We start from the raw sequence: 26,017 nt of genomic DNA, 5'->3' as shown, positions 1-26,017 counted from the left end.
GTTGAGTCACCGTCCCTGGAGGACTTTAAGGCATGGGTGGATGAGGTGCTGAGGGGCATGGTTTAGTGATTGATTGGAATGGTTGGACTTGATGATCTGGTGGGTCTCTTCCAACCTGGTTATTCTATGATTCTATGATTTACATTGTGTAGGATCTGCCACGTGTTATTTTCCTTTGCCGCCTGTGTGATGCTGTGCATTGTGTGATGTACAGCTAAAGCTTATAGGTATTGCTTGATTTCTGTACGTCAGCAAAATGAATCCTTGGCTTCTTCCTGGCTCCTTCTCTGGGAGTATGGTGTACCTGCTGTGAGCGATGTGCGCTGACATCAGCATTAGGAATCACAGAATCATAGAATCACTAGGTCAGAAAGGACCCACTGGATCATTGAGTCCAACCATTCCTATCAAACACTAAACCATGCCCCTCAGCACCTCATCCACCCGTGCCTTAAACACCTCCAAGGAAGGTAAATCAACCACCTCCCTGGGCAGCCTCTGCCAGTGTCCAATGACCCTTTCCGGGACATATTTTTTCCTGATGTCAAGCCTGAACCTCCCCTGGCGGAGCTTGAGGCCATTCCCTCTTGTCCTGTCCCCTGTCACTTGGGTGAAGAGGCCAGCTCCCTCCTCTCCACAACCTCCTTTCAGGTAGTTGTAGAGAGCAATGAGGTCTCCCCTCAGCCTCCTCTTCTCCAGGCTAAACAACCCTAGCGCTCTCAGCTGCTCCTCATAAGGCCTGTTCTCCAGCCCCTTCACCAGCTTTGTTGCTCTTCTCTGGACTCGCTCCAGAGCCTCAACATCCTTCTTGTGGTGAGGGGCCCAGAACTGAACACAGGATTTGAGGAATGGTCTCACCAGTGCCGAGTACAGAGGGAGGATAACCTCCCTGGACCTGCTGGTCACACCATTTCTGATACAAGCCAAGATGCCACTGACCTTCTTGGCCACCTGGGCACACTGCTGGCTCATGTTCAGTCGCTGTCAACCAACACCCCCAGGTCCCTCTCCTCCAGGCAGCTTTCTAGACAGACTTCTCCCAGTCTGTAGCTCTGCACAGGGTTGTTGTGCCCCAAGTGCAGGACCCGGCATTTGGCCTTGTTAAGCCTCATGCCATTGGACTCAGCCCAGGGGTCCAGCCTGTTCAGATCCCTTTGCAGAGCCTCCCTGCCCTCCAGCACATCCACACTTCCACCCAGCTTGGTGTCATCCCCTGATGTACCATTAGCCTGTTTTGTTGCAAGAGCGGGTGGAAACTAGGTGAGCACATCTCTACTTTCCTGTGGGACCTTCTCCCCGCTGAGCTCCTCGGCGACTGCCAGCCTTGTCCACGCTCCTGAAGAAAGCCAGGCTCAGCAGGAACCCTGTGGTGAAAGGGTCCCCCAGGTCTTCATGCCTTCACACCTGCACACTGAGGGTCGGGGCCACCAGTGTCCACGCCTCCCACACCACAGGGGAGCACAGGCAGGGAACAGGGATGTTCCACGTAAACCATGAGCGCGCCCTGGGGCACGTGGGGGCAGGAAACCCGGGGGGCGGAGCGTATGACGTCATCGGCACTAACCCCTCCTGCGTCGTCTCAGCCCGCGCGGTGGGGTGGGCGTGGCCTGGCGGCGGAGTGGGCGTGGCTTGGCGGGATGGGCGTGTCCCGGCGCGCGCGCCCCCGCGCAGCCGCGGTCGGCGGGACGCGCGCGCAGGTGGCGAGCGGCCCCGCCGCGGGGTGGCCTCGGCCGGGGCTGGCGCGTCGCCGGCGGGGAGCGAGCGTCGGGCTGAGGCGGCCGCCGCCCGCCACGTGAAAAGCCGTCGCTGCTCCGCTCCCGCCGCTCTAGGAGGCGGCGGCTGTCGGCGCCGCCCCCCACCGTGAACGCTCCTCCGCGGGCGGGCGTGGGGAGGCGGAGGCGGCGGAGGCGTCCGGTCCCCGCGCGCGAGGCAGCCCCGGCGGCGGTGGATGCGCCCAGGGGGAGGCGCCGAGCCCGCGCGGCCCGTGCATCCCGCGGCGGGGGGGGCGCCGCGATGACTTGAAGCCATGGAAGGGGCGACACGCGTGGCCGCGGCGCGGTGGCGGCCGGCGCTGCCCGCGCTGCTGCCGCTGCTGCTGGCCGTGCCGGCGCTGCGGGGCTCGCCCGCCGCAGGTAAGGGACACAAAGGTGCGCGGGGCCGGCCGGCGGGGGAACCGGCGGGGCGGGGGGCGGTGGCGGCGCCGGTAACAATGCGGCGGTGCCCGCCCCGCCCGCGGCCGCGCGCATTGTTCGCCGCGGGGCCGCGCGCTCCGACACGGGATGGGGGGACCGGAGCGGCGGCGGGCCCGGGGGGTGTCCCCTGCCTGCTCGCTGGCCCCGAGGAGTCGCCCGGAGCCGGTCTCGATCACCTCTTTGCCCCCCTCTCCGGTGTCGGGCGGCGGTGGCACCTGCGGGGCGCGAGGCAGCCGGGTTCCTCTTCGCCCTCCCAGTTCGGAAGCGTCAGAGGCTCTTCCAAAGGCTCAGGGCTGCTTGCCAGGCACAGCCGAGGGTGACGTTTGCGGAGAGGCTTCAGAATGTGGTGTGTTGAGTGCATACTTCAAAACAGCCAGGAATCGGTGACCTGGTCTTTCTGTCTGTCTTTTCTCCAGTGGGTCTAGGCATCAAAATTAGTCTGTGGTTGAGCAGACTGTTTAATCACAAAGATGTCTTATTTGGTTCAACTCCCATAGTGCTTCTTGGTTCATCTTTAATAGTTTTAAAAAGGTGCAACAACTACCGCTTCATAGAAACGCACTAGAGGTTTTCTTTTTGGTAGATTATAGGTATAAAGTAATACTTGCTGCTATCAGTAAGTTGTTCATAAGTGGTATGAAGAGATAAGAACCTGTGTTAACCTCTTCCGTGAAGTGAACCAGTTGGCGTTGACTCTTTTTAGTCACCACAGTTACTCTGTTTAAATATTGTTGGGTGCTTAAGAAGCCTTGGTATTATATAATGTGCTTATCTTTTTAATAGCGCTTTATTTCCACTTCAGAAAGTAGTGTGTGTTTAGGTAGTGGCTGGTTCGCTTTTCAAGGAAGTTATGTTCTGCTCCAGCTCTCTTCATAGCCAATAAGAGATGTTCCGTTTGCAGCCTATGTGAAAGTTGATAATTTCTAGGAAGATTCAGAGACTCCTTGTCTTGAGTAGAACAGGCTTTGCATACAAATAGGAGAAGACAAAGCAGTAGCTTCCTAAATTGGAGATTAGCTTGTGGTTTTGTGTCTCTTTGAGGTTAATAGAATGGCTGGGTTTCTTTTCCTAGATTTTTCATAGGAAGTCAGTGAAGGCTTTTATTTCATTGTTTGCCTAGTAGTTCTTAAGTGAATATTGCTGTGCATTCTTGTCTAACTTAAAAACATCAGTAGAAATATTATGTAACTTAGCCAGTGTTTGGGCTACTGGAAGAGAGCATCCAGAGACAATAGATGTTTTCCTGCTCAATGTAGCCTTCAAGCTGGTGTGATTTGCGAGTCTTGTACATTTTCTCTTTCCATGGGGCACGCGAGTCATGTACAGTGAACTTCAGCATACTGAGAGCAAACTTACTTTTCAAGAGGATGCTTTTCATAGACCTCTCCAGTGATTGCAGAGATTTCAATACTGCAGGTTGCAGAGAACAAGAATGTTCTGTTACTTTAGAGTCAAAGTAAAATGTTTTAGTAAAAAGCATGGCTGGAGTCTAGTTTCCCTGTCTTGGGCCCATAATGTCTAAAAAAAATGACACTGCCTTTATTCTGATATTTTCTTTCACATCAAAAAGTTTCAATGCTATAGTATAATGGGTGGTGTGAAATGAAAGAGAGATGTACTGGTCATATGCAGTAGGGTTGGACAACGTTCACTCAATTGCTTCACAGATTTACAACTCCCTGAATAACTCTTGGGTGCAGTTAGTTTGCTTTTCAGTGCTGTTTGGTCTTAACCAGTTTAGGGACAGCAAGAGCGAACTCCTACAGCCTTGAGGTATGCAGAAGAGGCATACAGTAAATGTGGAATGGCTGTTAGAGTTATTTGCTTGCAGTTGGAATGGCAAAGTGAACGTCAGTACTTAAGAAAATTAGAAGTAGTAAATTATCTTGGATTTTGGAATGCTTGATCTAGCTCCCACTGAAGTCACATGTTGCTGAATCAGGGCTTCAGCTTCCACGGTTAAGCAGATGCTGAACTCAGTGTGTGGGTAGGCTGCCAGCATGCTAAAGGTAGACAGGCATTTGAGCACCTTTATGAACTAAAGCTTTGGTCAGGCTCATTCTCTTAGTGCTCAGCCCAGGCTGTGTTTGTGTTGCAGTGTGCAATATGTGCAACTCCCGCACTGACAATCAGGAGGATTTATCTTGTCTTGCTGCGCGGCCTCATGGGAGAGAGGAGAGCTGTGTGCTGGACTTGGAAAAGTCTGTGGTGAGTCTCCTCAGAGACTCAAGAACCAGAGATGAGTTGTGGAGGTCGGGCGAGGAATCAGATGTAGCTGCCTAATGGGACAGCTGCAGGATATTGTTTATTCAATGTAATTGCACGAGTGTGTGGCAGACACTTGAGTTGGCATCACGTCTCTTGTGGGCAGTTCGGCTTGTCAAGCTTGCTTCCAGTTCATTCTCGCAGAAGACCCATATGGCCGGAGGATTCCCTTTAATACTGCCTTCTGTGCCGTGCTTGCTTTATTTATGTCAGCCTTGTGTCTACAAGCTACACTCTTAGTCTTGCCAGAGGAAATGTGGTTTTTGTTTGTGTGTTCTTTCAAGAAGTTTGTGTGCTAAACAAGCTGGTGGACAGTGTAGCCTTTTGTTCAGCTGTGTCTGCTTTGTGAATGACATTTGTTTTCTCTGAAGCAAGGTCTTAGATTTCTCAGTCAGGGCTGCGACTTGAAATATAGCATGCCTTTAACAAAGTAGGCTTTACCAGCTTTGACCTGCCTTGGGTAATAGATTTCAGGCACTGGACACATTAAAGAGCAGTGATTCTTGCTGCAGCACAAATCTCTTCCAAAATGTCTCAGGAAGCTGATGATTGTGGTAAATGGCAGGTTCTGACAACCCAGCTCTTATTTCTCAATTCAGAATGTCTCGGGTGGGGGGTGGGGAGTTGTCTGGGATAGAAGTGAAGCAGAATAGGCTTCTTAATAATACAGTCTCAGTTCAGCTGTGGGAGACATGGGTTTCCTTCATTTGAAAGTAAATCTGTTTATGGCTGGTGTCCTAAACTACCAGTGAGTCTCCAGCCTTGCCCATTGTGGTGTACAGCATGAATAACACTAATTGCGTAAGAGTTATTATGGATGATGTCCTTAACTGTTAGTGCTTCCAGCCTAGTCTGTTGGGGCATACATTATGAATAAAACTAATTTCATAAGAGTTATTAAATAGTGTGTCATGGGAACCTAGGTATAAGTAAAAAGCCATACGGAAAGAGCACAAACTGTCTTTAAAATTTTGTCTTGGGACCCAAAACTTAAGCATTAAATGCACAATGCAGATGTAATTTCTTTTATTGGCTTATGTGTAAGAATCACATTTTCATGAAGTCCTTGTCAGGATGGTTGGTTTTGCACTCTGGAGTTATATGATAAGGTGTATGTATGTTTTTTTCGGGAGGGGTTCTGGGGTTTTTTTTGTGGTGTTTTTTTTTAATCCCTTTAGAAGTCATATATTTATGTGCTTTTCTTTAGTGGCTGCTAGACACATGTGAACTCAATAACAAATTTGATTGACACTCCCTGTATGTGCTGTATTTTCAGCTGTTGATGTTATTGGAGACAGCTGTTTTGGAATACTAAGGGAAAATTCTTAAAGCAATGGATTAAGAGCATCATCTTCCTAATGCATGAGATGAGGAAAAGGTACAACTGACCATCAGTACTTGCATCACTAGTTACATTAACATAATTGCACATAAAATGCACAGAATAAATATGGGAAAATGGTAGATTGGGGTGGTTGTACTAGCTTTTACTAACTGTAAGATAGTATAAGGTGCTTGTAAGAAATATTACTGCTTAGCAGTCAAGTTAAGAAGAAAATTCACAATTTCAATTGAAATTTTGTAAATTGTGCATTTTGCTGTGGGCTGAAGCTTTTTTCCTTTGCAAAATGTCAGTCGAAAGAATTCGACTACTACTGATGTTGAGGCAAGAGGAAAACAGTGGTTTCTGCTTTGAGTTCTGCCAGCTTCTTTTCTGAACAACTTTAATACCCTTAGCATGCAGTTAAACTGGCAGATTGTGTCTGCTCTGGAGGGTATGTTTTCTCTGCTGCTGCTTTGAAAGTGATTTTTTTCAAAAGCTTGTAACAACTGAATTTAGGCACACATGGCTGTGATAGAGAGGCTGCATCATCTTCTGTCTGCTAAAACTTGGATATAGCCTATTCATGGGGAATCTCACCTACCTATTAATGTTGACCAGGGATATGTGTACCACCTGGGCAGATGCTTCCCTTAGTCCAGTGTATTATGTGAAAGATTAGACTTCCCTGTGACAGTCTTATCTAGGCTGCTCTGTAAGTGGGACTAGATTCAGCTTTAGGAATGGGAGCTGGCATCTGCCTGCCTTGTCTGCGCTACGTAATGGAGTGCTTTATTTTCTTTAGGGGAATTTGGGCATCTCCCTTGTGGTGTGGTGTTGTGTGGTGGTGCTTGATTGCACTAGGTGGAAGAGGGAGAATGGATAGAAGGCTTTCAGAGGCAGCCAGCGTGGGATGCGGATTTAGATTGGCAGCAGTAGTAAGAGAAGGGACTATGATCTTTTCTTGTCGCTCTACTGCTTGTTGATGAGATGTGTGCCTGGGAGTTACAGGAGTAGGAGAGGAAGACACACAAACTGCAAGAGGGTTTTTGAGATGAAAGTAACTGGAACTGGCAGGACATGAAGACTAGGAGGCAGGACTTCATGTCAGGAGTGGGAAATAAGTCTGTGAATGAGGGGAAACTGCAATGCATAAGTTAATCCTAGAAGAAATAAGCAGTGCAGCCTGGTAGTAGGCTGAGCATACTGGGAAACATATATGGACTCAGTTTGAAAAAGGAAGATAAACCTCCAAAGAATGATGTCAAAAGGAGGTGTCAGAAGTAGAGAAGATGCGGGACTGGGACAAGACTGGAAGACTGGCCAAATGTGTCCAACTTAGAATTCAGGAACAGAGAAGTGTGTGCTCACTGCTCTGAGACACTTTCTCCAGAACTGGGCATGGCACCCAGGGCTGCAGAGTATTGGACCTTTCATCCTCTCAGCCAGGAGCAAGATAATTTGCTGCTCCTCCTTGAACATTTCAAGAATGCTTCAGGCTTGTGACAGAAGTGTTTTTCAGATTTTCTTTTAAAAACTGGAAAATTTCCTACACAGAAATTGTAGTAGCATATGAGGACTTGAAAGGCAAAAATCAGCAAGTTGGAAATACTTGTGTTACAATAACCTGTATAATTTTAAATAAATTCTGTGCTTATAAGTTATGGTATAGCTATATTCACATCTTCATAAAGTGTGTATCCATTGAGATAATATTTACAGCTGTATTGGCACCTGCACATAAATATCTGTACATACACAGACAGGACCCTCAGAGTGTACAAAATGGATCCTGTTCTGGGGAGAAATGGGTATTGAATAGCAAGTGAAGAAGTTATTTCACTCCTTTTGTAGCAGGTGCTCAAAGATGTGAAATGAGTGAAGTGAGGGACAAAGAAGTTTGAATAAGGGTTTCACTATTAATGTAATTAAATGCTGTCCCAGACAATTGATTTGTGTTGCTGTTGCAGGGTTTCAGTGATGTGAGCAAGTTGCTTAAACCAGGCTTCCTACAGGTGGTTACTATCTGTGTGTTCCTCATTTATGGGACGTGAGACCTCTGGGATCTGTATTGCAGCAATGCTGAGTGCTTGCAGTTGCCAAAGGTGTCAAGGGGAGCTGTTCTGGAATAGATGTTGTGTTTGTAATTCTAAATGCTCATTAATATTTCAAATTAGGCGCTTGGAATTTTACCTTGTTTCTTAGTTCCACCATTTGTAAAATATAATTTCTTAGATGTGATTTGTTTCTTTTTCAAAACAGTATGAAGTGTTCAGATGCGATAACAGTGAGTGCAGAAGAAAAGTTTATCAGAAAACCAGAGGCTTTTGTCTTTAGAACACTAAAGATCCCCTGGACAATAAACCAGCCTACCGAACTTGAATCCAATGAAAAGAAGTTTAAGGAATAAACCATTTTTAAGCAAAATAGGAAGTAATGGGTGGTGGTGTAATAGTATGCATTTACCATATTAAGATTTTTTTTAGTGAGAGTTAACTATGCTTTATAGTTGGGAAGACATACTGTGCTCAAAGTGTAGTAGGATTTTATGCAAATTTTTTTTAAATCAAATCTTCATAAAAAGAACTCATTTATGGTTGCTGAAACTTGCTCACTTCCAGTTTTAGCAGTTTCAGCCTATTTTCCTGATCTGCTTGTTCTTGGCACACAAGCTGTTTTCTAATCCTTTGTCCTCTTCTATTCTCCCTTCTTATTTAAAGGGGCTTCTCTTCTATGGATTAATTCCCTTTGTAGAATTTTAAATTGGCTTTAGCCATCTAGTCAAGACAATAAGTCTGGTCTTGTGGTTTGAAATAGAAGTATGAGGCTAAAATTCACTAGCGGGTGAAGGAAGGGGGAGGAAGAGAGAGGAGTATTTGACACATAGTAAAAGAAGGGGCTGAAAACCCAGATGCTTTTCAGTAAGGAACGGTGTTGTACTGAAGCGGCTAAAAACTTGTACAGTGGTAGGATGGGGATTAGGCAATGCAGCGGTGATGTATGGAGGGATCTGGTGTTTACTGTGTATCACAAACAATGTGATTCAACATAGAATCATAGAATAATCAGGTTGGAAGAGACCCACCGGATCATCGAGTCCAACCATTCCTATCAAACACTAAACCATGTCCCTTAGCACCTCGTCCACCCGTGCCTTAAACACCTCCAGGGAAGGTGATCATAATGATGCTGAATCTCACAAAAACATGGGTTCTAGTCTTTGGCATATCCTGTACGATAACTTGTTCTCTTCAGCGGTAGAAGAGCTCCACCTGGAATACTCTGTCTGCTATGGGACCTTCTCTTTCAAGGAAGACACAGGCTACTGGAGACAGTTCAGATCACAGACTGTGTTGGAGCTTCCTGGTCTAGAACAAAAAACAGGTGGACAGCACTTTATTCAAACATACAAAAGATAAATACAAAGAGAAGTATAATAAACAGTTGTTTGTGTTGTGTAAGAAAGGAAGGCTTGAATTGCAGTGAACAAAACAGGTTTTCTAACTGCTGATCTTTCCAACAGTGAGGATAATGAAACCCTGTGATACATGGTTTGGGGCAATGTAATCTGTGACTGGAGTTATAAGAACGGCTTGTTTAATGACCTAACAGAAGTGCATTGCAACTGTGATTCCACAGTGACATAAAAGGACAGAGTAGAAATATTTTGCAATTCTGGTTTTGTGAGATTCAACACAATTATATGCAGACTGCAACATTAGGGCCAATATCTGTTCATTGCAGAAAAATTCAGTGTGCTATTCAAGTGGATAAACAATCTGTGGTTGTATAGTTAAAGACTTTGTCATAATATTTAAGCAGAGAAAAGCCGAATTAGGATTTCATACGTAGCCTTAGTAATGGTACTTTGTAACTTTTGAATTTTAGGCTTACAAGTTTTGTAAGGTTTCAAAGAATATTTTGTGATCCTTGGTGTAGTGACTCTATCCTTAGTAATGAAGTGTGGGAGGAGCACACCACACTAATTTTTTTAAGTTAGTCTCTGTGTAACTTCAGCTTCTTAAGCATATTTTAATACTGCATAGATTATCACTGAGAAGACAGGTCCAAGTAAATGGTGTGGTTTTGATTCTGCATGTCTTACCTTTATTTATCAACTGAATTATTAGCATTTGTATATCTAACAGGTGGGATGGAAAGAGAGGCAGTATTAGTGCTCAAAACTCTTTACTGATATTTCTATGAAATGTGTAGTTGGGCAAGCTGGGAGCTTCTTTATTTTGGCACAGAATTTGGGCTTTACCCTTGTTCTTGGAGGGAGAGATAGTGGAAGGAAGGGTTCCTAAGTGTTGCAATATCATTGGGAGACTGAGCAAATAAATAAATAGCATTAGACCAAATCTTTCAGTTGCCTGCGTTGTATGTTCTGCCAGCCAGTACATCATGTGTCTGGGGTCTAGGTTGAAAGGAGAATGCAAAGCTTCTGTTCTTCAATAGCTGAGAGTCAGCAAGTGCCCTACTTGATGACTGGGAAGTGGCTGAGTTTTCTAACTGAAGTGGCAACTGCTGGTAGGGCAATGCAGATGTCCTGGCCAGACCTGTGTGCTTGGCTGGCCTCTGCTAAGGTGTGTGCAGTACTTCTCAGCTCTGCAGCAAGTGTGTCCTGACACAGCTTTTTTGGGGGCAGTGAAGGCAGCAGGGAGCTGTATTTGCATCCTTTATCTGAAATCAGTTGATACAGCACGGGGAGAGAGGGAGGATAGGAACTTCACTCAGGAGGATACTGAAATAACAGCAAAGATAACACTAGGGGGCTACTGTAGGAGAGGGTGAATTTGGAATATGAATTAGGATATTGATAGTGGAAGGCTTAGTTGGGAATTGCTATGATAAGAAGAGGGCTACTTGATATTGTTCATGGCTCCCCTGTGTATTTGGCTTGAGCATCCTCACTTTAGAGCCCTAGAGCTATATGGAAGAAATGGAGGCACTTGCATAAAACATTTTTGAAAGGGGTAACTGCATTCAGTTTGTGTAGAAAATCTCAGGTGCCTGGTAGGATATATTTGAGAACTATAAATGCACCTGAAAATTAATGGTCACATAGGAAAGGTGAACAATCCAGGTAAAGATGTTTTTTTTTAAATAGTATTGATACAATTTACAGATTTTGTTTTCAACCTATTTTTTTTGTGAATTCACAGCATTTTGGGCTGAATTACCTAGATAGTGTTTTCATACTGAATAAGAAAATCGAACTGGTGTAATTTTTTACATGAGAAGAAAGGTTGTCTTTTGTTTCCTTTCTAGTCAGTAGCGTATGGAACTTGTTTGTGGATACTGTCTAAGTAGAAGTTCTTTCCTCATTTGAGGGCAATTGTTGGATACTGTAGGGTGGTGCAGGGACTGTTTATTTTCCTTCTAATTGGGTGTGAAATCCATGCAATGTTGAGTTTTCCTTACCATTTCCTCTGGCCCATAATTCTACAGAAAATAGATTCCACCTCATATATGCAGATTGCAGTGAGCACTGCTCAACCACAAAGCCACAATGATTTAGTTCAACATTATTTGGAAACAAAGGTCCGCAGATTTATGTAGTGCACCCCTCTGGGCTAATATCATATTACTTTTTGAATGGAAGGAAGATGGTTGTTTATCAGCTGCATTGGATTCTAATTAGGTGACTTCTCCAGTGGGTGTCTGTATTTGAAACTGGAGCTAGTGCTGGATTGGAACTAACTTGTGTGATATGTTGGGATAGAAATTGCCTGTCACAGAACAAGATCCAGATCTAGAGCAGAAGTCAGGTTTGAAAATGTTTTCGATTAGAAGCTGACAGTGACCTTACTTCCTGTCCTCATGCTGGAAGATGAAACAGATTTGGGCTTCTAGCCATTGACATTCAAATTTTAGAAAATGTAACTTGTTCCACTCTGAAAGAAGAGGTTTTTTTCCTTTGTCTTTCCAGAGTGCATGTGCTTTTTATAGTAACTTGGTTAAAGTTACATAAATGCTTATTAATATAGTAATCAAGGTTTTGTCACAAAATATTTTATCCAGTATTAGTACAAGCAAGGATTTTTCAAGGAAGTAAATTGTGTTAGTCTCTTTACTTCGTTTGCTTCAGTGAGTAGTTACTTTCCTGCTTCTGCCACAGCCAGGTTCTTAAAACTATAAAATTGTCAGAAGGATTAGGATAGCTGAGGAATGTGAAGTGAATGTAAATCCATTTTGTTTCTTTTTAAATTGACTGGATTCCAAGTAGACAGTGTCACTTGAAAGTCTAATCTTCTTAAAATCCAGGGACCATTAGAAACTCAGAAACAAAACCAAATGTAGTTTCTGCACTGAAGTATTAATGCTTATGATCCTGTAGCATTTACCACTGCTATTTACTGTGTGAAGTTTAACACTGAGGTCAGGTGAAGATGGTTCTAGAAATCCTGATGTTAAAGAAGTTCCTTCAGATTTACTAAACCAACACTCAAATTAGTTGTTTAAATGTGTTTCTTGAATGAGCCAAAACCATCATTAAAGCATGCTACTGGTCTGTGAGATTACACTGATGGTTTAGGATGGTTGTATTATGTTATATTTGGAAACAAAACAGATGACTGAAGAACAGAATGCAAGCTTTATGTTGTGTTATGTATTCAGTGCACACGGGTGTCATTAAGTTAAGGTTGCTAAAGAGTATCGGCCTTGGAGGTCATATCTAAAAATTGTTCTCTGCAAATACAATGTTAAATAGCTTTTTACGTATTTTTATAAGCAGGAAAATAGATAAATTTTACATCTTCCAAATGCAGGTGCAGGAGGTAATGTGCTTTATGAAGACAAGTGTTTTTGAGTGAATACTTCAGGCTCCTCCTCCTATTTCTTATACCTCAGAAGTTACATTTCTGATGAATTAATGGACTTGGGTTTTATGAAGATGTATTTTGAGACGTTACATTTGGTTTTGAGAGAGTTAGAAAATAAATGGGAATTTTACCAGTAGGAAATCATAGTTATTGGAATTCTGCATGTTTCATATCAGTCCTTGTGGACTGAATTATTTGGAGGAGGGCAGGTGAAATGCACAGGTGCAGGTTAAATATAGTTTTTCGTAGGCAGTCAAAGCAACCACCCAAAACAGCAGGTGTTTATGTGGAACATGCATATAAGCTCAGGCATGTAGTACTGGTTTGTGCCTGTCATGCATTAGTGTGTGTGTGTGTGTTTGTTTTTTTCTTTCTCTGTTTTCTTTTGCCCCGTTGGGAGAGGAGGAAAAATTTTAGATAAGTGTTAATTTTAATGTTTGAATAATGCATGAAGAGTTCAAGTCTACTTGTGCAGATTTGGCTGCATAGACTCTCCCAAATTTTACTTGGGGCTTCTGCCTCAAGTTCGCTTCTGTTGTGCTCACCTTAGGAGCTATGTCATACGGTAATTTGATTCAACTTCACTCTGGTAATTCTACAATGCCTTTGCTAGGTGATTCTTTTATTGTAATGTAAAGGAGCATGGATATAACCTGTCATCAGGAAAGAAGTGAAATAGGGAGCTACAGGAAGTTTATGGGACGGGGAGCCAAAATAATCAAAGCTCTCATTAGATTGGCTATCTTTATTACCTACAGTACTTTTATTTTGCTAACTTTCATACACTTCATCTTCCCTTGAACCTCACTAAGATCATAAGCTTGTTGATGCTTCCTGAATTGTTGCTGCAGTGTAAGAAAAATAGCATTACTAACTACATCATTCTAACTTCTAGGACTGGATTCCCCGCTGCTTCAAATATGTTGAAGACAAAACTGTTAAGTTGAGGCCAGAATTTCATCCTGTATCTGCAGGTCTAAAGAATTTAGAGCTTTTAAATTGCAGCTCTGTTACCTCAAGCTAGGTAGAAAATATTGAAATAGGAGTTTTGTTTGAAACCTGTATATCTAAAAAGAGTGTTTAGGGTTTTTTTTGCTCGTTTGTTTTCATGGAAGAATATCTAAGACAAATCAAAGCCAATGGGATATGTTATTAACAGTAAGTGTTGTGTCTGGTATTGTAATTGAACTCCTGTTCATAGTCTTTTGGGGGAATAGGTTTGTTTTTTCTCAGTGTACAGGATTTTTTTTTTCTATTTGAAAAGAATGTGGTAGGTATAAGATTTTTTTATTTTATTAAGCCCTTGTGTTCATACAGAAATTGTTCAGTGGCTGTGTGATCAAGTTAGTGGTTTGTGATGATGTAGTCTCTGACAGTCATATCAATAGCTTGTTTTCTATTCAGAAAGTCTTGCGGGCTTCCTCATAGCATTCTTTGTTGGTGTTTATGGAAAAAAAGTCCTTTGCCAAGTGGGCTATTCACAAAGCAATCAATTTCTGTTTTAAACAAATAAACCCACCAGATTTTCCTCTGTTTTTAGACATTACAGAAGGTGTTAAGTATACTGAATCAGAAGACACAACAGTAATAGCCAAAGTGAGTCTTTTGAGCTCAGCCTTGTTTCATACCAATGTTTTCTGTTGTTTGTCTTCAATGGTGAATTGTCATGATGTATGCCTATTCAAATAGAAACACAAACCCAAGAGCTTTCACTTCACAAATATGGTAACATGGTTTCTTTTGTGCAGTGTATTAAACTTCAAATGCCTTTTTTTTTTCTCCCCTTGTAGAAGAAAATCCTTTCATGGTGGGTTTTTGGTTTTTTTGTTTTTTTTTTTTTCCTTTAATCATCCCTTTCTGTGCTTTCCCCAATGCTCCTCTTACTTACACTCTGTGTATTCTACTTTCTTTGCTATATCTCTGTCTTGGCGTGAAAGTTGCAAGGAGTTCCATCTTACCTCCTACAGAAAGCTAGGAAAAGAATTATGTGATTCCAGCTTTTGTTGGTTTTGTGCTCTGTGTGCATCCTTCAAGCTCTTAAGGAGGAGAGTGGAACTTGTTAGGAAGGGAAGGAGGAAGGAAGCAGGAGTGCAATCTTGCCAGGCGTGAATTATTTCCCCCCCTTAAGAAGCTATGGTTCTGTTGTTCCTCACAGGGGAAAGAAAATCCAGTTTAAGATGTTTCTGTTACTTTTCTCTTAACTTGCCACTTCAGCTTTTTAGATGCTTGTTATAAAGGCTGTATTTTTAAAGCAGTACATTATTGGGATATTTTTACTGTTTGGTTTTGTTTTGTGCTTTCTCCTTTAAATGGGATAGTTCTTGAAACCCTAACTTGGAGCACAGTCATGCAAACAATAGAATTGGCACCTCTGGAGTCAAGAAATTAGTATCCAGGGACATAAGGGAGCGGCAAGAACCTTTCAAAACACAGCTGCCACTGACAGAATGGCACCACAGCTCTGTTTAACTGTGAAATTAATTTGTTAAGGAGCAACTGGATTAGAACTTGCTTGGTCTTAAATAGCCTCTGCTATTGAGAAACCTTCATTTTAATGGCAACTCCTTTCTTATTTGAACTTGATTACTTACTAGTCATCTTTATATGACTGTTACTCTTCCTGGAATTTTTATCTTCTGAAAGGAAAGTGAATCTTTGTATTTTTAAGTAATTCAACTCTGAGAGACATGGTAAAATATTTTTAAGGAAATATTCATATGAATAGTTGAATTAAAATAAATGCCTCTTACATCCTCAGTGATATTATACTTTGTATAGAAAGTTTAAGCTCCATAATTTGCCTAGGTAAGGATTTTTCATGTAAAATAGTATAAACTGACAGGTTTAGAGAACTAGAGTTCTTGTTAATGCATTTCAGTAGGGCCCTATGTCCTTTTTTACAACTGATGCCTTGAGTGTTAGGACTGGCTTTGGCACTTGCCCTAGCATCAAAATTATTTACTGTTCAGTCCCCACATGAACACTTCAGTTCCTTTCTTCACACTGTTTCTGCACATACTTTCCCTGCATAGCCTCGTGGGTCCCAAGCGTTGCCAACACCCCAGGCTTTGCTCCATCTGCTTGCTTCCCTGCATGACAGCCGCTGTTCCTGCTTTGTGCTTTGCAATCCCAGAGGAGTAGTTGGGTACCGGCTAAACCAGTGTTGCTATTACGTTTTTGTCTGTCTCTTTTTTTTTTTTTTTTCCCCTCTTCTCTGCACTATATCAAATTGAAAACCACTTTGTAGTTACACCTGTATTACTGTGTGTGTAAATCAGGCCCTTACTCTAAATTCATTCCAGTCTAACAAGCCACTCTTGTCTGTAGGGCGGCAAATGCATCCCTGGGTGTTCTGAGGTGAACGCGCAAATACATGATTAGAGGTCTCAGAGGTCTTTACTCGGCAAGCTAGGCTGGCCAGGACCGTGTGAAAATCGAGAAGTTTGTGGGTGGGAAAACTTGGGTTACCCATTATGTAATGGTAAGTGTCTAGCACCTGACTGATACCGGTTCATAAACTCTTTTTCTTGTCTGAGTCAACAATACCACATGAGAGACAGAAGTTAAACATTCTTTTTGTTGGAAACAAAATATTCTGTAGCAAGCACACTCATCAGTTCCAGCAGATTTTTGCTAAGTTCTATGGGCATGAACTTGCTGGTGGCTATGCCTGATGGCAGCTTTCCTGTGAGCAGAAGTTAAATTAATGATGAAGGGACCTGTTGTGTTGCCTTCCAGAGCAGGAGGGGGTTCATGGATGTTGACAAGTAGCATGGTAATATGGCAGACCTCAGCCTCTTCTGAGGGAAGCCAGGTAGAGGAAAACGAATGCCTTTTACAGTAGAAAATGCAAGAGTCATCCCAAATGTTGTGGATGTCTGGGAGCAGAAAAGAATGCTGAAGTATTCTGGAGAAACATATAAGCCAGTGTGTTCCTTATTATAGAGTAAATGGGTGTGTTTTTATTTTTGTCTTGCTGGTCTTTTTAAAGCCAAATGATACTGAGCTTGATAATTTTTTTTGTTGTTGTTGGCTTAATGATGGAATAGAACAGTGTCTTGAGGAGAGGAAACCTCATCAGGGAGAAACTAATAAAAGTGAGTAACTTGAGACTGTGCAAATTGTAGGTCACTTTAGAGAGACTGTGTTTTTCCAATCTTGTATGGAGCTGGAAGTGTCACCCTTGTGGTTTTTTTAATTACGATTTAAGTATCAGATGGATGTGAAGGATTAAAAACTCTAAAGCATCTCTGGGACCAAATTAAAAAAAAAAAAAAATCAATGCTGCAGTTCTCGGTGGTGTGTAACATAGAAGATGACTTCTTTGCCAGAAAAGGCTTTCATTAAAAAGCAAGCATTCTGATATGTCCTTACAAAACGATATAAAAGCTTTATACATTTTGATGTTTTGCTTAGTTAGCTTTGATAAGGAAGTTTTGCACTGCCACTAAGAACTAATGCATGAAAATTTTCCAGAAGTATGTATTTAAACATGTAATCTTCATCATATTTCGTTTGATTTACACTTGTAATTGTTAATGGATTCTGTTTGGTAGTTATCTGAAGATCCTGTGATAGTTATATTTTTCCGTCTATCCTGTCTAGCAGTATAAAGGTCTTTGAGATACTTGGAGAAACGTGAAGATCTGTAACAGTCAGCATCATGAGAGACTTAGGCTGTTATTAGGACTGGTTTATGTTAACCAGTTTGGGAACTGACAAGTTCACAGTTTCCTAATCCCTTGCAGAGGAATAAGAGGGGAGGTATTGGGGGGGGGGAACCAACCCACGAACCAGGAGGCTCAGGAGCGCCATACAACTCGCAACTTGTTGACACTTTTTAAGGCAAACTGGAGGTTTTGAAAATCCCAGTTTTTACTAGATTTTCTTATTAAAGGGTTCTTTTGGTTTTAGATGGTTGTTTTAGACTTTACTGGAACCAGGAAAGGAAACACCAAGAGGAGTCTTTGTGAAGTGGGAGTGTATTTGAGTATTCAGATTTTCATAGCTTTTTTTTTTAAATCCCCTGCGTGTTCCCATATCTGTGTTGCAGGAATATTGGTATATGACTTGCATTTGAGGAAGATGTGATGAAGTGCTTTTCATTGGTTGAAGAGTTCTACAGAGCAGGCATGAAACTGAAGATGCTTTTAGACTTCCCGGGTGTTTGACGGAAAAATGGCATCAATAATGTGTCCAATATGCAAGTTTTTCTTCTTCCTAGACCAAACTTGAGTCAAATGTACAGGTGCTGATTTTTCAGGTTGAGAAACATCATTCTTATGTCAACACCTTATGGCACCCGTGAAACCAGATGTTGACAAATAAATGGTATTTGATAAACAGTGACTACTTTTTAGAGGGTTAATGTTTTGAGGGCATAACTTTTGCTTAAAAGCTTAAGAGCAAAAGTCTGTTTATTCACTGTATGTATACTTCAGTTTATGATGAGATTAACACTCCAAGGAGTGTAATTTACCTCAGAATTGCTTAAAATGAAATAACGTTCACTATTTTAGTCAACTTAGTCTTTGGAAACTGTTCTGTGCAAAAGACTTGTCTTCCATTGAAATTGATCTTTCTCTTGATGACTGTCTGTATGTTGTTTCTTGGAAATGAAATTATTCTTGATGAAGGGAGGGATGGGAGTGTTGCTAAGATGTTTTGTTTTTGTAAACCTGGAACTGAATGGGATAGGAGGGAAGAGAGAACAGAGGAAATGAGACTTCTTGTTGATTGGCTTAACATACTAGAAAGTAAGTGGACCATGCTTGAATCTTGGCATTGCAACCGGGTAAAAAATGGTAAGCACGTTTAGTCATAGTTTGGGTATTTTAGGTCCCTAATAACTAAGGAAGAAGGGCTTTTTAAAAATTTTTTTGTTTTTGTTTTCTCCCCCTTCAAATCCTTATTAAAGTGATTTTATTCCCCAGTAACAGAAATTGATACAACAAAATGGTGGGGAGGGAAGGAGTCCTATGTGTGTCTCTGGCATGTTGACATTATCTGATTTCATATTTGCCGTAAGAAACAAGTGTCACTGTATTTAATGAAAGATACTGAAAATACTTGTCATTTAAAAAAAAAGGATTTTTTGATAGTAAAAACCACCACTGAATACTTTCTTCTCCCCACAGCTGAAGAAGGAAAAGTGTTCAGTTCTAGTTTATAACAACTTTTACACTTTAGAAGTTGTTTTAGACCAACTTTATGAACTGTTTAATATTAATAGCATAACCTTTTGTTTTCTGGCTATAGAAAGACCTACTACTGGAACTCCAACAGATACTACATATGTATTTTTCTGCCAGATTAATCCTTGGGTAGCATCTTATGGGCAGTGTTCTGTGCAGTCATTTGTCATTTAAACAGTGTTATTGCAGTTCTGTCATGAACTATTACAAATTATCACATGGTATAACAAATGAATGCAGGATAAACGTCAGATACTACTTGGCAAACATGATGTTGCTGGTTTAGGTGCATTAAATGTCAGAGACGTTTCTTTGTTTGGCAGTGTGAAAGAAACATGAAGTGACATTCTGGATTGCAGAAATGTTGTTGGGAATTGGGAGTAATGAGCCCCGTGGGAGCCGAGTCCTTAAAAGTATGCTCCACAAAGATATCTGTTGTGGTTAGGTATTATGCTTTAGATAAAAAGCTGCTTAAACCCATTTATTTAAAGATCAATAGAACACACGATAACACTGTGTACTGGGCTTTGTTCACTAATATGTTGAATACAATTTTTGTAGGAAGCTGCATTTTATTTTTAATACAAATAACACATAGGGGCTAAGCAGTTTTATGTAGATGTAAACAGGGAAGGCTCTATTGTTATTTTGACCATTAGGTCAAAAAACTTCTGAAAAACAGTGATTTGGGGCAGGAAGGAAACATCAGAGTTTAGTAGGCTGTTAAGAAGAGCTCACTGTGCAGTCATGTGGCTGGGAATAAACCTTAAATGTATGACTGGAAACTGGAAAGTTTTTCTTTTTACCCCATTATATACCTATATATGTTGTGCGGTAGCTACTATCATCAATGTTCAGGAAAGGTATTTGATAATTAAGGATTGCTCAGAGACTATCCCCGTGGGGCTTTGGCAGGGATGTTTCCAGGTGAAAATGTCAAAATAAACAGCCTAGTTACCGTGTCCTAGAAACAGGAGATCTGACTCGATTTCTGTGTTGTGGAAAATACAAGTTCTGTAATGGAAAGGACCGGATAGGAATGAATTCCAGTAAGGGGAAATTGAAGCTGTAAATGATTAGACTAGAAGTTACAGGTAAAGTCTTGTAAGAATAAGGAGTAATTAACCATAAAACAACTTACTGTGTCAGAAACCTCAAAAAGCAGGAGATAATTTAGGTAAGATTTATAAACTGAACTAGGCCAGAGAAGGGGCTGGAAGATCACATTGTTCCTTTCTGGCTATGTGCTGTGAAGAGTGACGTTCTGGAGACTAACCATGTAGCATGGAACTAATTCCCTTTTCCTTTGGAGGTTACAGTACTGCAAGTTCTAACCTGCATTGGCTATTGGATGTAGGGAAGATTGATACAAAGCTTTAGTAGTGTAGAAATAATTTATATCCTGTGCCAAAAAATGTCAAGAACTCAAGATGGTTGTGAATTGCAGTGAATACTTACTATGATGCTGAAAGCATAAAGTGCAGTCTAATAAATAAATCTTGGGCTGATCTATCAGATTTGCAGTGTAATTATGGAACTCACACTGTTCTGAAAGAGTCGCAGGACACAACATGGGATGGTGGTGGTGCTGTGGCTATTTCAGCAGTGGGCAGCTGGAGGTGAGCTGAGCTCAGTTCACAGAATCACTAGGTTGGAAAAGCCCCCCAGGATCATCGAGTCCAACCATTCCTATCTGCCACTAAACCATGTCCCTGACCACCTCATCCACCTGTCTTTTAAATACCTCCAGAGATGGTGACTCGACCACATCCCTGGGCAGCCTGTTCCAGTGCCCAGTGACCCTTTCTGTGAAAATTTTTTTTCTGATGTCCAGCGTGAATCTCCCCTGGTGGAGCTTGAGGCCATTCCCTCTCGTCCTGTCCCCTGTCACTTGGAGAAGAGACCAGCTCCCTCCTCTCCGCAACTTCCTTTCAGGTAGTTGTAGAGAGCAACGAGATCTCCCCTCAGCCTCCTCTTCTCCAGGCTAAACAACCCCAGCTCTCTCAGCTGTTCCTCGAAAGACTTTTCTCCAGCCCCTTCACCAGCTTTGTTGCTCTTCTCTGGACTCGCTCCAGAGCCTCAACATCCTACTTGTGGTGAGGGGCCCAGTATTTGAGGTGCTGTTTCACCAGTGCCGAGTACAGGGGCAGAATAACCTCCCTGGACCTGCTGATCACACCATTTCTGATACAAGCCAAGATGCCATTGGCCTTCTTGGCCACCTGGGCACCCTGCTGGCTCATGTTCAGTCGCTGTCAACCAACACCCCCAGGTCCCTCTCCTCCAGGCAGCTTTCTAGACAGACTTCTCCTAGTCTGTAGCTCTACACAGGGTTGTTGTGCCCCAAGTGCAGGACCCGGCATTTGGCCTTGTTAAACCTCATACCATTGGACTCAGCCCAGTGGTCCAGCCTGTTCAGATCCTTTTGCAGAGCCTCCCTACCCTCCAGCAGATCAACACTTCCACCCAGCTTAGTGTCATCCACAAACTTGCTAAGGGTGCACTCGATGCCTTCATCCAGGTCGTTGATAAAGACATTGAACAGGGCTGGACCCAGCACTGAGCCCTGGGGGACACCATTTGTAACTGGCCTCCAGCTGGAGTTAACTCCATTTCCCACCACTCTCTGGGCCCGGCCATCCAACCAGTTTTCCACCCAGGAGAGTGTGCGCCTGTCCAGGCCAGAGGCTGACAGTTGCTCAAGCAGAATGCTGTGAGAACCTCTGTCAAAGGCTTTACTGAAGTCGAAGAAGACTGCATCCACCACCAGGCTGATTCTCCTTCTTTTCTAGCAAGTGCTAGCATGGAGAGTTTAGGTGTTGCACAGCCTGTTAGGCACCTAAACCAGGAAGGATTCTGTGGGTGTAGAAGCAGATGGTTGTGCTTGGATAATATTCTGAATTCCCCCTTAGAGGCAAGTAAAAAGAAGGGAAGAGAAGGAAGCCCCAGAGTCAGTTTTACTACCAAATGAGAAGTTCCCCAGGGATGTGTGCCACCACAAGTATCAAAGGTAGCTTTTGAGATGAATTCGGGAGAACACCAGAGAATGAACTATAAAGGCCTTTTTTTTGCCCTGTTTATTTACTCCATTATAGCAAAGTTTCAATTTGTTTGTAATACTAGGTAGTGGAATTTAAAAACAATTTTTTTTGGCATGGATTTCCTGCCAAGGTTCAGATGGTAGTGGAAAGTAATACTTGTGGTAGGGCTCCCCTCAACTGTACTTTGCACCATGGCAACTGGTAGGGTGCACAGGGTGAGGCAGCTGGGGTGATTTAAACTGACACTTCTCTAGCAATGGAAACTTTTTAATGAATAATTCAATGCAGTATTATAGAAAGTGATATCTGTGGTAACCAATATAAACAATTTTAATGTTTCTTTCTCACTTCCTTGTTATGTTAGCCATTTACCTGGATTACGTGGCATTTTAAATTGTGATGGAAAAGGGGATAGAGTGGGACAGCAATATTTCACTAGTTTTGTTTGTGTGGTTTTGAGCTGTAACCTTGAAGGCCTCTTCTCTTCTGACTGAAATGCTGGCATAGGGTTTTGTCCATGTCATTCTGAGGAGTAATCCTACTGATCTTGTAATTGCTGTGTTGAAGATGGCATCGTCTGAACTGGACCCTTCAAGTCAGAGTTGCTTACTGTTTGCTAGCTGAAGTAGTTCCTGTTTGTCCAATGTAGCTGTTTATTGTTGAATTTCTAACGTTCAGAAATTCTTACTTAATTTCTTGTGCTACAAGCTACATGTAGCTGAGCTATTACTCTTTTTTTAATTTGTCTCCTAGTAACTAGTAAAACTTGATGGTGATAGGTTTTTTGATTTTTTTTTTCCCCTTCTGGGTTTATTTTCATGGATGTTTTAGGAACAATAGATGGCCTTCTCAGGAAGCTGGGAAAGGAAGGTTGAAAAATCTTGCTATAGTGACATTTGAGGGTTCCTGAATCCAGGTTTACACTTGGTTTCAAACTTAGTATGGTGGCTGGACCAGCAGGATGGAATGAGGCAACTATTTAATGGCATTTGTTTAGAAAAACGAACATGAGAGTGGTGAGACACTGGCACAGGTTGCCCAGGGAAGTTGTGGCTGCCCCATCCCTGGAGGTGTTCAAGGTCAGGTGGGATGGGCCCTTGGGCAGCCCAATCCGGTGGGTTGTGTCACTGCTGATGGTGGGGGCTGGACCTAGATGACCTTTAAGGACTCTTCCAACCCAAACTATTCTATGATTCTATGACTTGAAGACTGCTGTCGTTCAAGTTTCTTACAGTTCTAAGGGGATAAAACTACCCTCCCAGAACACTGAGTTCCTGGTAATCTGTCAGGATTTCTATTTTGGACCTGCTACCTGTAATAATTGCCTTGTAGAGATGGACTATGCACAGTGATTTGTTAAAGAGCTAATGGTTGTGATTGCAAAGCTTCCCAAATAACTTCTGTAGTAGCAAATTGTATCTCGTGTCAGTGACATTTCTGAAGAGCAGCATGTATACATTAATCTGCCTGAGACAATTTCAACCAGATTTTCAAAGCCTTTAAAATAAGGTTCATAAGAAAATCTCTTTAAATTTAACTGCTACGGACTAAGCTCAAGATGTCAGCAAGAATCAATTAAAAGCTTTAGAATGCAAAAATATTTCCAGCAGTGGTGCAGACCCTCATAATCCCTCGATTTTATACTGAGTCTGACATATATGGGATGGAATACTCTGTTGGTCAGTTCAGGGTCATCTGTCCTGTTCACTCCTCCCTGCAGGCGTGACCCCCTTTCATCTCTTTCACTTATAGCATTCCACCATTGAGATTGGTCTTGTTTTCTCTAGGAATAAGTACAAACAATGGCCTTTTTACATATCAATGCCCTGTATTATCAATTCTAGAGAGAAACACTGAAAAACATGCAGTTAACTTCCAGAAAATGAAGTTATTTAGATGAGGCTTAGCTCAAAAGTTAGAAAACTGATTCTTCTTTAGCTCAGACCGGAACATTCCACCCATATTCCATACCATTTACATCATACATGATGCTTATAAAAATATACATATGCATGTATTTTGGTAGTATTACTGCCTGATGTGCAGCAGTAGGAGCCTAGCAAGTAAGAAATTTGACAGTTAAACCTATTTTGGGAGCCATGAATTTAAGATCCCGCAAGAAAATTAGCTGTGTCTACTGAAACCTATACATTTTCAAGAAATCTTGAGATTACAGCTTAAAATTGCACTGTTTAGCCGTTTTCCAGTCCATACTTAAGCGGCTGAGTTGACGTGGTTCATTGCATCACCCTAAGTGGTGGATAAGATACTTGTGAGATCATTTTCTTAAAAATATTTTTGTAATCTTCTGCAAGTTTTGAGTGGGCTTTTTTCTTGTAGGAAATCAGGTTATCTCAGGTGTGCAGCATATGTGCAATATAGCATCCAAATATTGCCCAGTGATGCTGTGGAGAAATTTTTAGGGCGAAGTATCTGTAAGGAGTGAAACTATAATTTATTGTCTATTCCAGCATGACATGTAGAACTTTTTTTCATCGGTATTATATACGTTATTCTTGGCTATAAATGGATTTCCCATGCTACAGTGGGCTTGCTTATTCATATATAGCTGAAGTTAGCGGATGAAAGTTGTGGTGTCTCAGAAGGCCAAGTGCAAGAGGGAAGACAAGTAAGTACAAGATATCGTGTCCACTCAGCTAGAGATGTGCCAGAGATGAAGAGTATGCAAAGCATTTTTTAAATTGTGAAAGTCATTTGAAGTGTCTTAATTGTGAAGGCACCAGAAAGGTTACAGTAAAGATTGAATAGATTCATTTTCAAGGCCATTTATTTACAAGGTCACGTATAATAAACTTAATTGTCACCTTCATCTGTTCTTGCATATTAACAGAAAGATGGGGAAAGCAATAGAAATGTTAACAGTCTCTCCTCTTAAAATCCACAGAGGGAGGTTATGTTCAAGGGCATATAATTTCCTTACAGACCATACACAATATCCCAACTAGTGTTTACAATACTTGCAGATGGCAGCAGGCAGGCTGATAAGCCACGCAGCTGGCTAAGTAAGGCTTTTATTTTGCTTTGGGCTTTTAAATTATATCTGACCGTATAGTTTGTGGGTTGATAATGTATAGTGAGCTAAAATTGGGAATTTGCTGTTTTCCTTGGGAGAACTTGATGAAATACAAAACTCTCACAGGGCTTCTATTTTTCTTGCCACGTTTGCTAATTGAGTTTGGTTTTTTTAGATGCCAGACAATTGCTTTTCCTCTAAAGTTTATTTATTTACTTTTTAACTTCTTGTTGGCTTATTTGCATTGTTAAAAGGTGATTGTCTAAGGTACTTAGAATTCTCGTTCATAGTTCTGATTTCAGGACTGTAAGTACCTGTCTGGACTGGAGAATAATCATTGTGGCTTATTTATATCTGTATGACAGAAAGAATTAAGTGGTGACTTGGTTTTACCTCTTACATTGTGTCTCTAGTATGTCTTTAAAATGAAATTTCCCTGTTAAAATGTATAGAAGGTTTTGTGTCCTGTTGTCTACTACTTCTCTTATAACTAGCAGTAAGTGTTATCTCATACAGGAACAGCTGAAAGTTTGTGTATTGTCAGCATCTTTGCAATTCTGATCCTTAATGGTATCAGTAAGGAGATAATGTACATTTTCAGAATGTTACAGTTCATCTGTGAGGCTCCTAAATAAAGATTAACAGCTGTAGGAATATGATAGAAAAGCTACTTAAACTTCTGGAAAAAGGCAATTTGATTTCAAAACCTCCAGTCCTTCAACAGTGATGATCTTTTCAACAGTTCATGTAAAGCTTTGTGCTTAATGCTCATTTTTATATGGGGATACTGTATGCATGAAAATGTATGATACTGTCAAAGGTTTTTCCTATTCCAATTCCCACTTGGATAACAGAAAATTTGGAGTGGAAAACATTTTGACGCATAGAGTTCATTACAAATCTTGACTTGCAATACACTGACAATTGTTTTCTGAAAATAATTTGCACATTGAACGTGACTTTGATTGCAAATTTAGATGTTTTTCAGTACCTTGGCATTCATATACAGTTTTTCAGGTGACTTGTCTGTATAAATCTTGAATTCCAGTTTCTGGCAACTTAGGTAATACAGAAAAGAAAGCAGAATGATCTAGTCAGTGTCCTCAAACTATCAGAAGTATTCTGTTGTTCTGTCTTCAAGAT

The 26,017-nt window shown here is 41.7% G+C and overlaps 1 protein-coding gene across 2 annotated transcripts in view; it reads left to right on the top strand.

Annotated features, from left to right (window-relative positions):
* The first annotated feature begins 1,963 nt into the window (after positions 1-1,963).
* Positions 1,964-26,017, top strand: part of KIAA1549 (KIAA1549 ortholog) — a 153,375-nt gene continuing 129,321 nt past the window's right edge. For both annotated transcript variants that reach the window (XM_069858963.1, XM_069858953.1), the window contains exon 1: positions 1,964-2,132. In XM_069858963.1, coding sequence (XP_069715064.1) covers positions 2,027-2,132 — 106 coding nt within the window. In that variant the 5' untranslated portion in view covers positions 1,964-2,026. The remainder of the gene's footprint in view (positions 2,133-26,017) is intronic.

This window comes from Phaenicophaeus curvirostris, chromosome 1, assembly GCF_032191515.1.
Source record: "Phaenicophaeus curvirostris isolate KB17595 chromosome 1, BPBGC_Pcur_1.0, whole genome shotgun sequence".
NCBI classification, from domain to species: Eukaryota; Metazoa; Chordata; class Aves; order Cuculiformes; family Cuculidae; genus Phaenicophaeus; species Phaenicophaeus curvirostris.
This window is presented reverse-complemented; position numbering and strand designations above follow the sequence as displayed.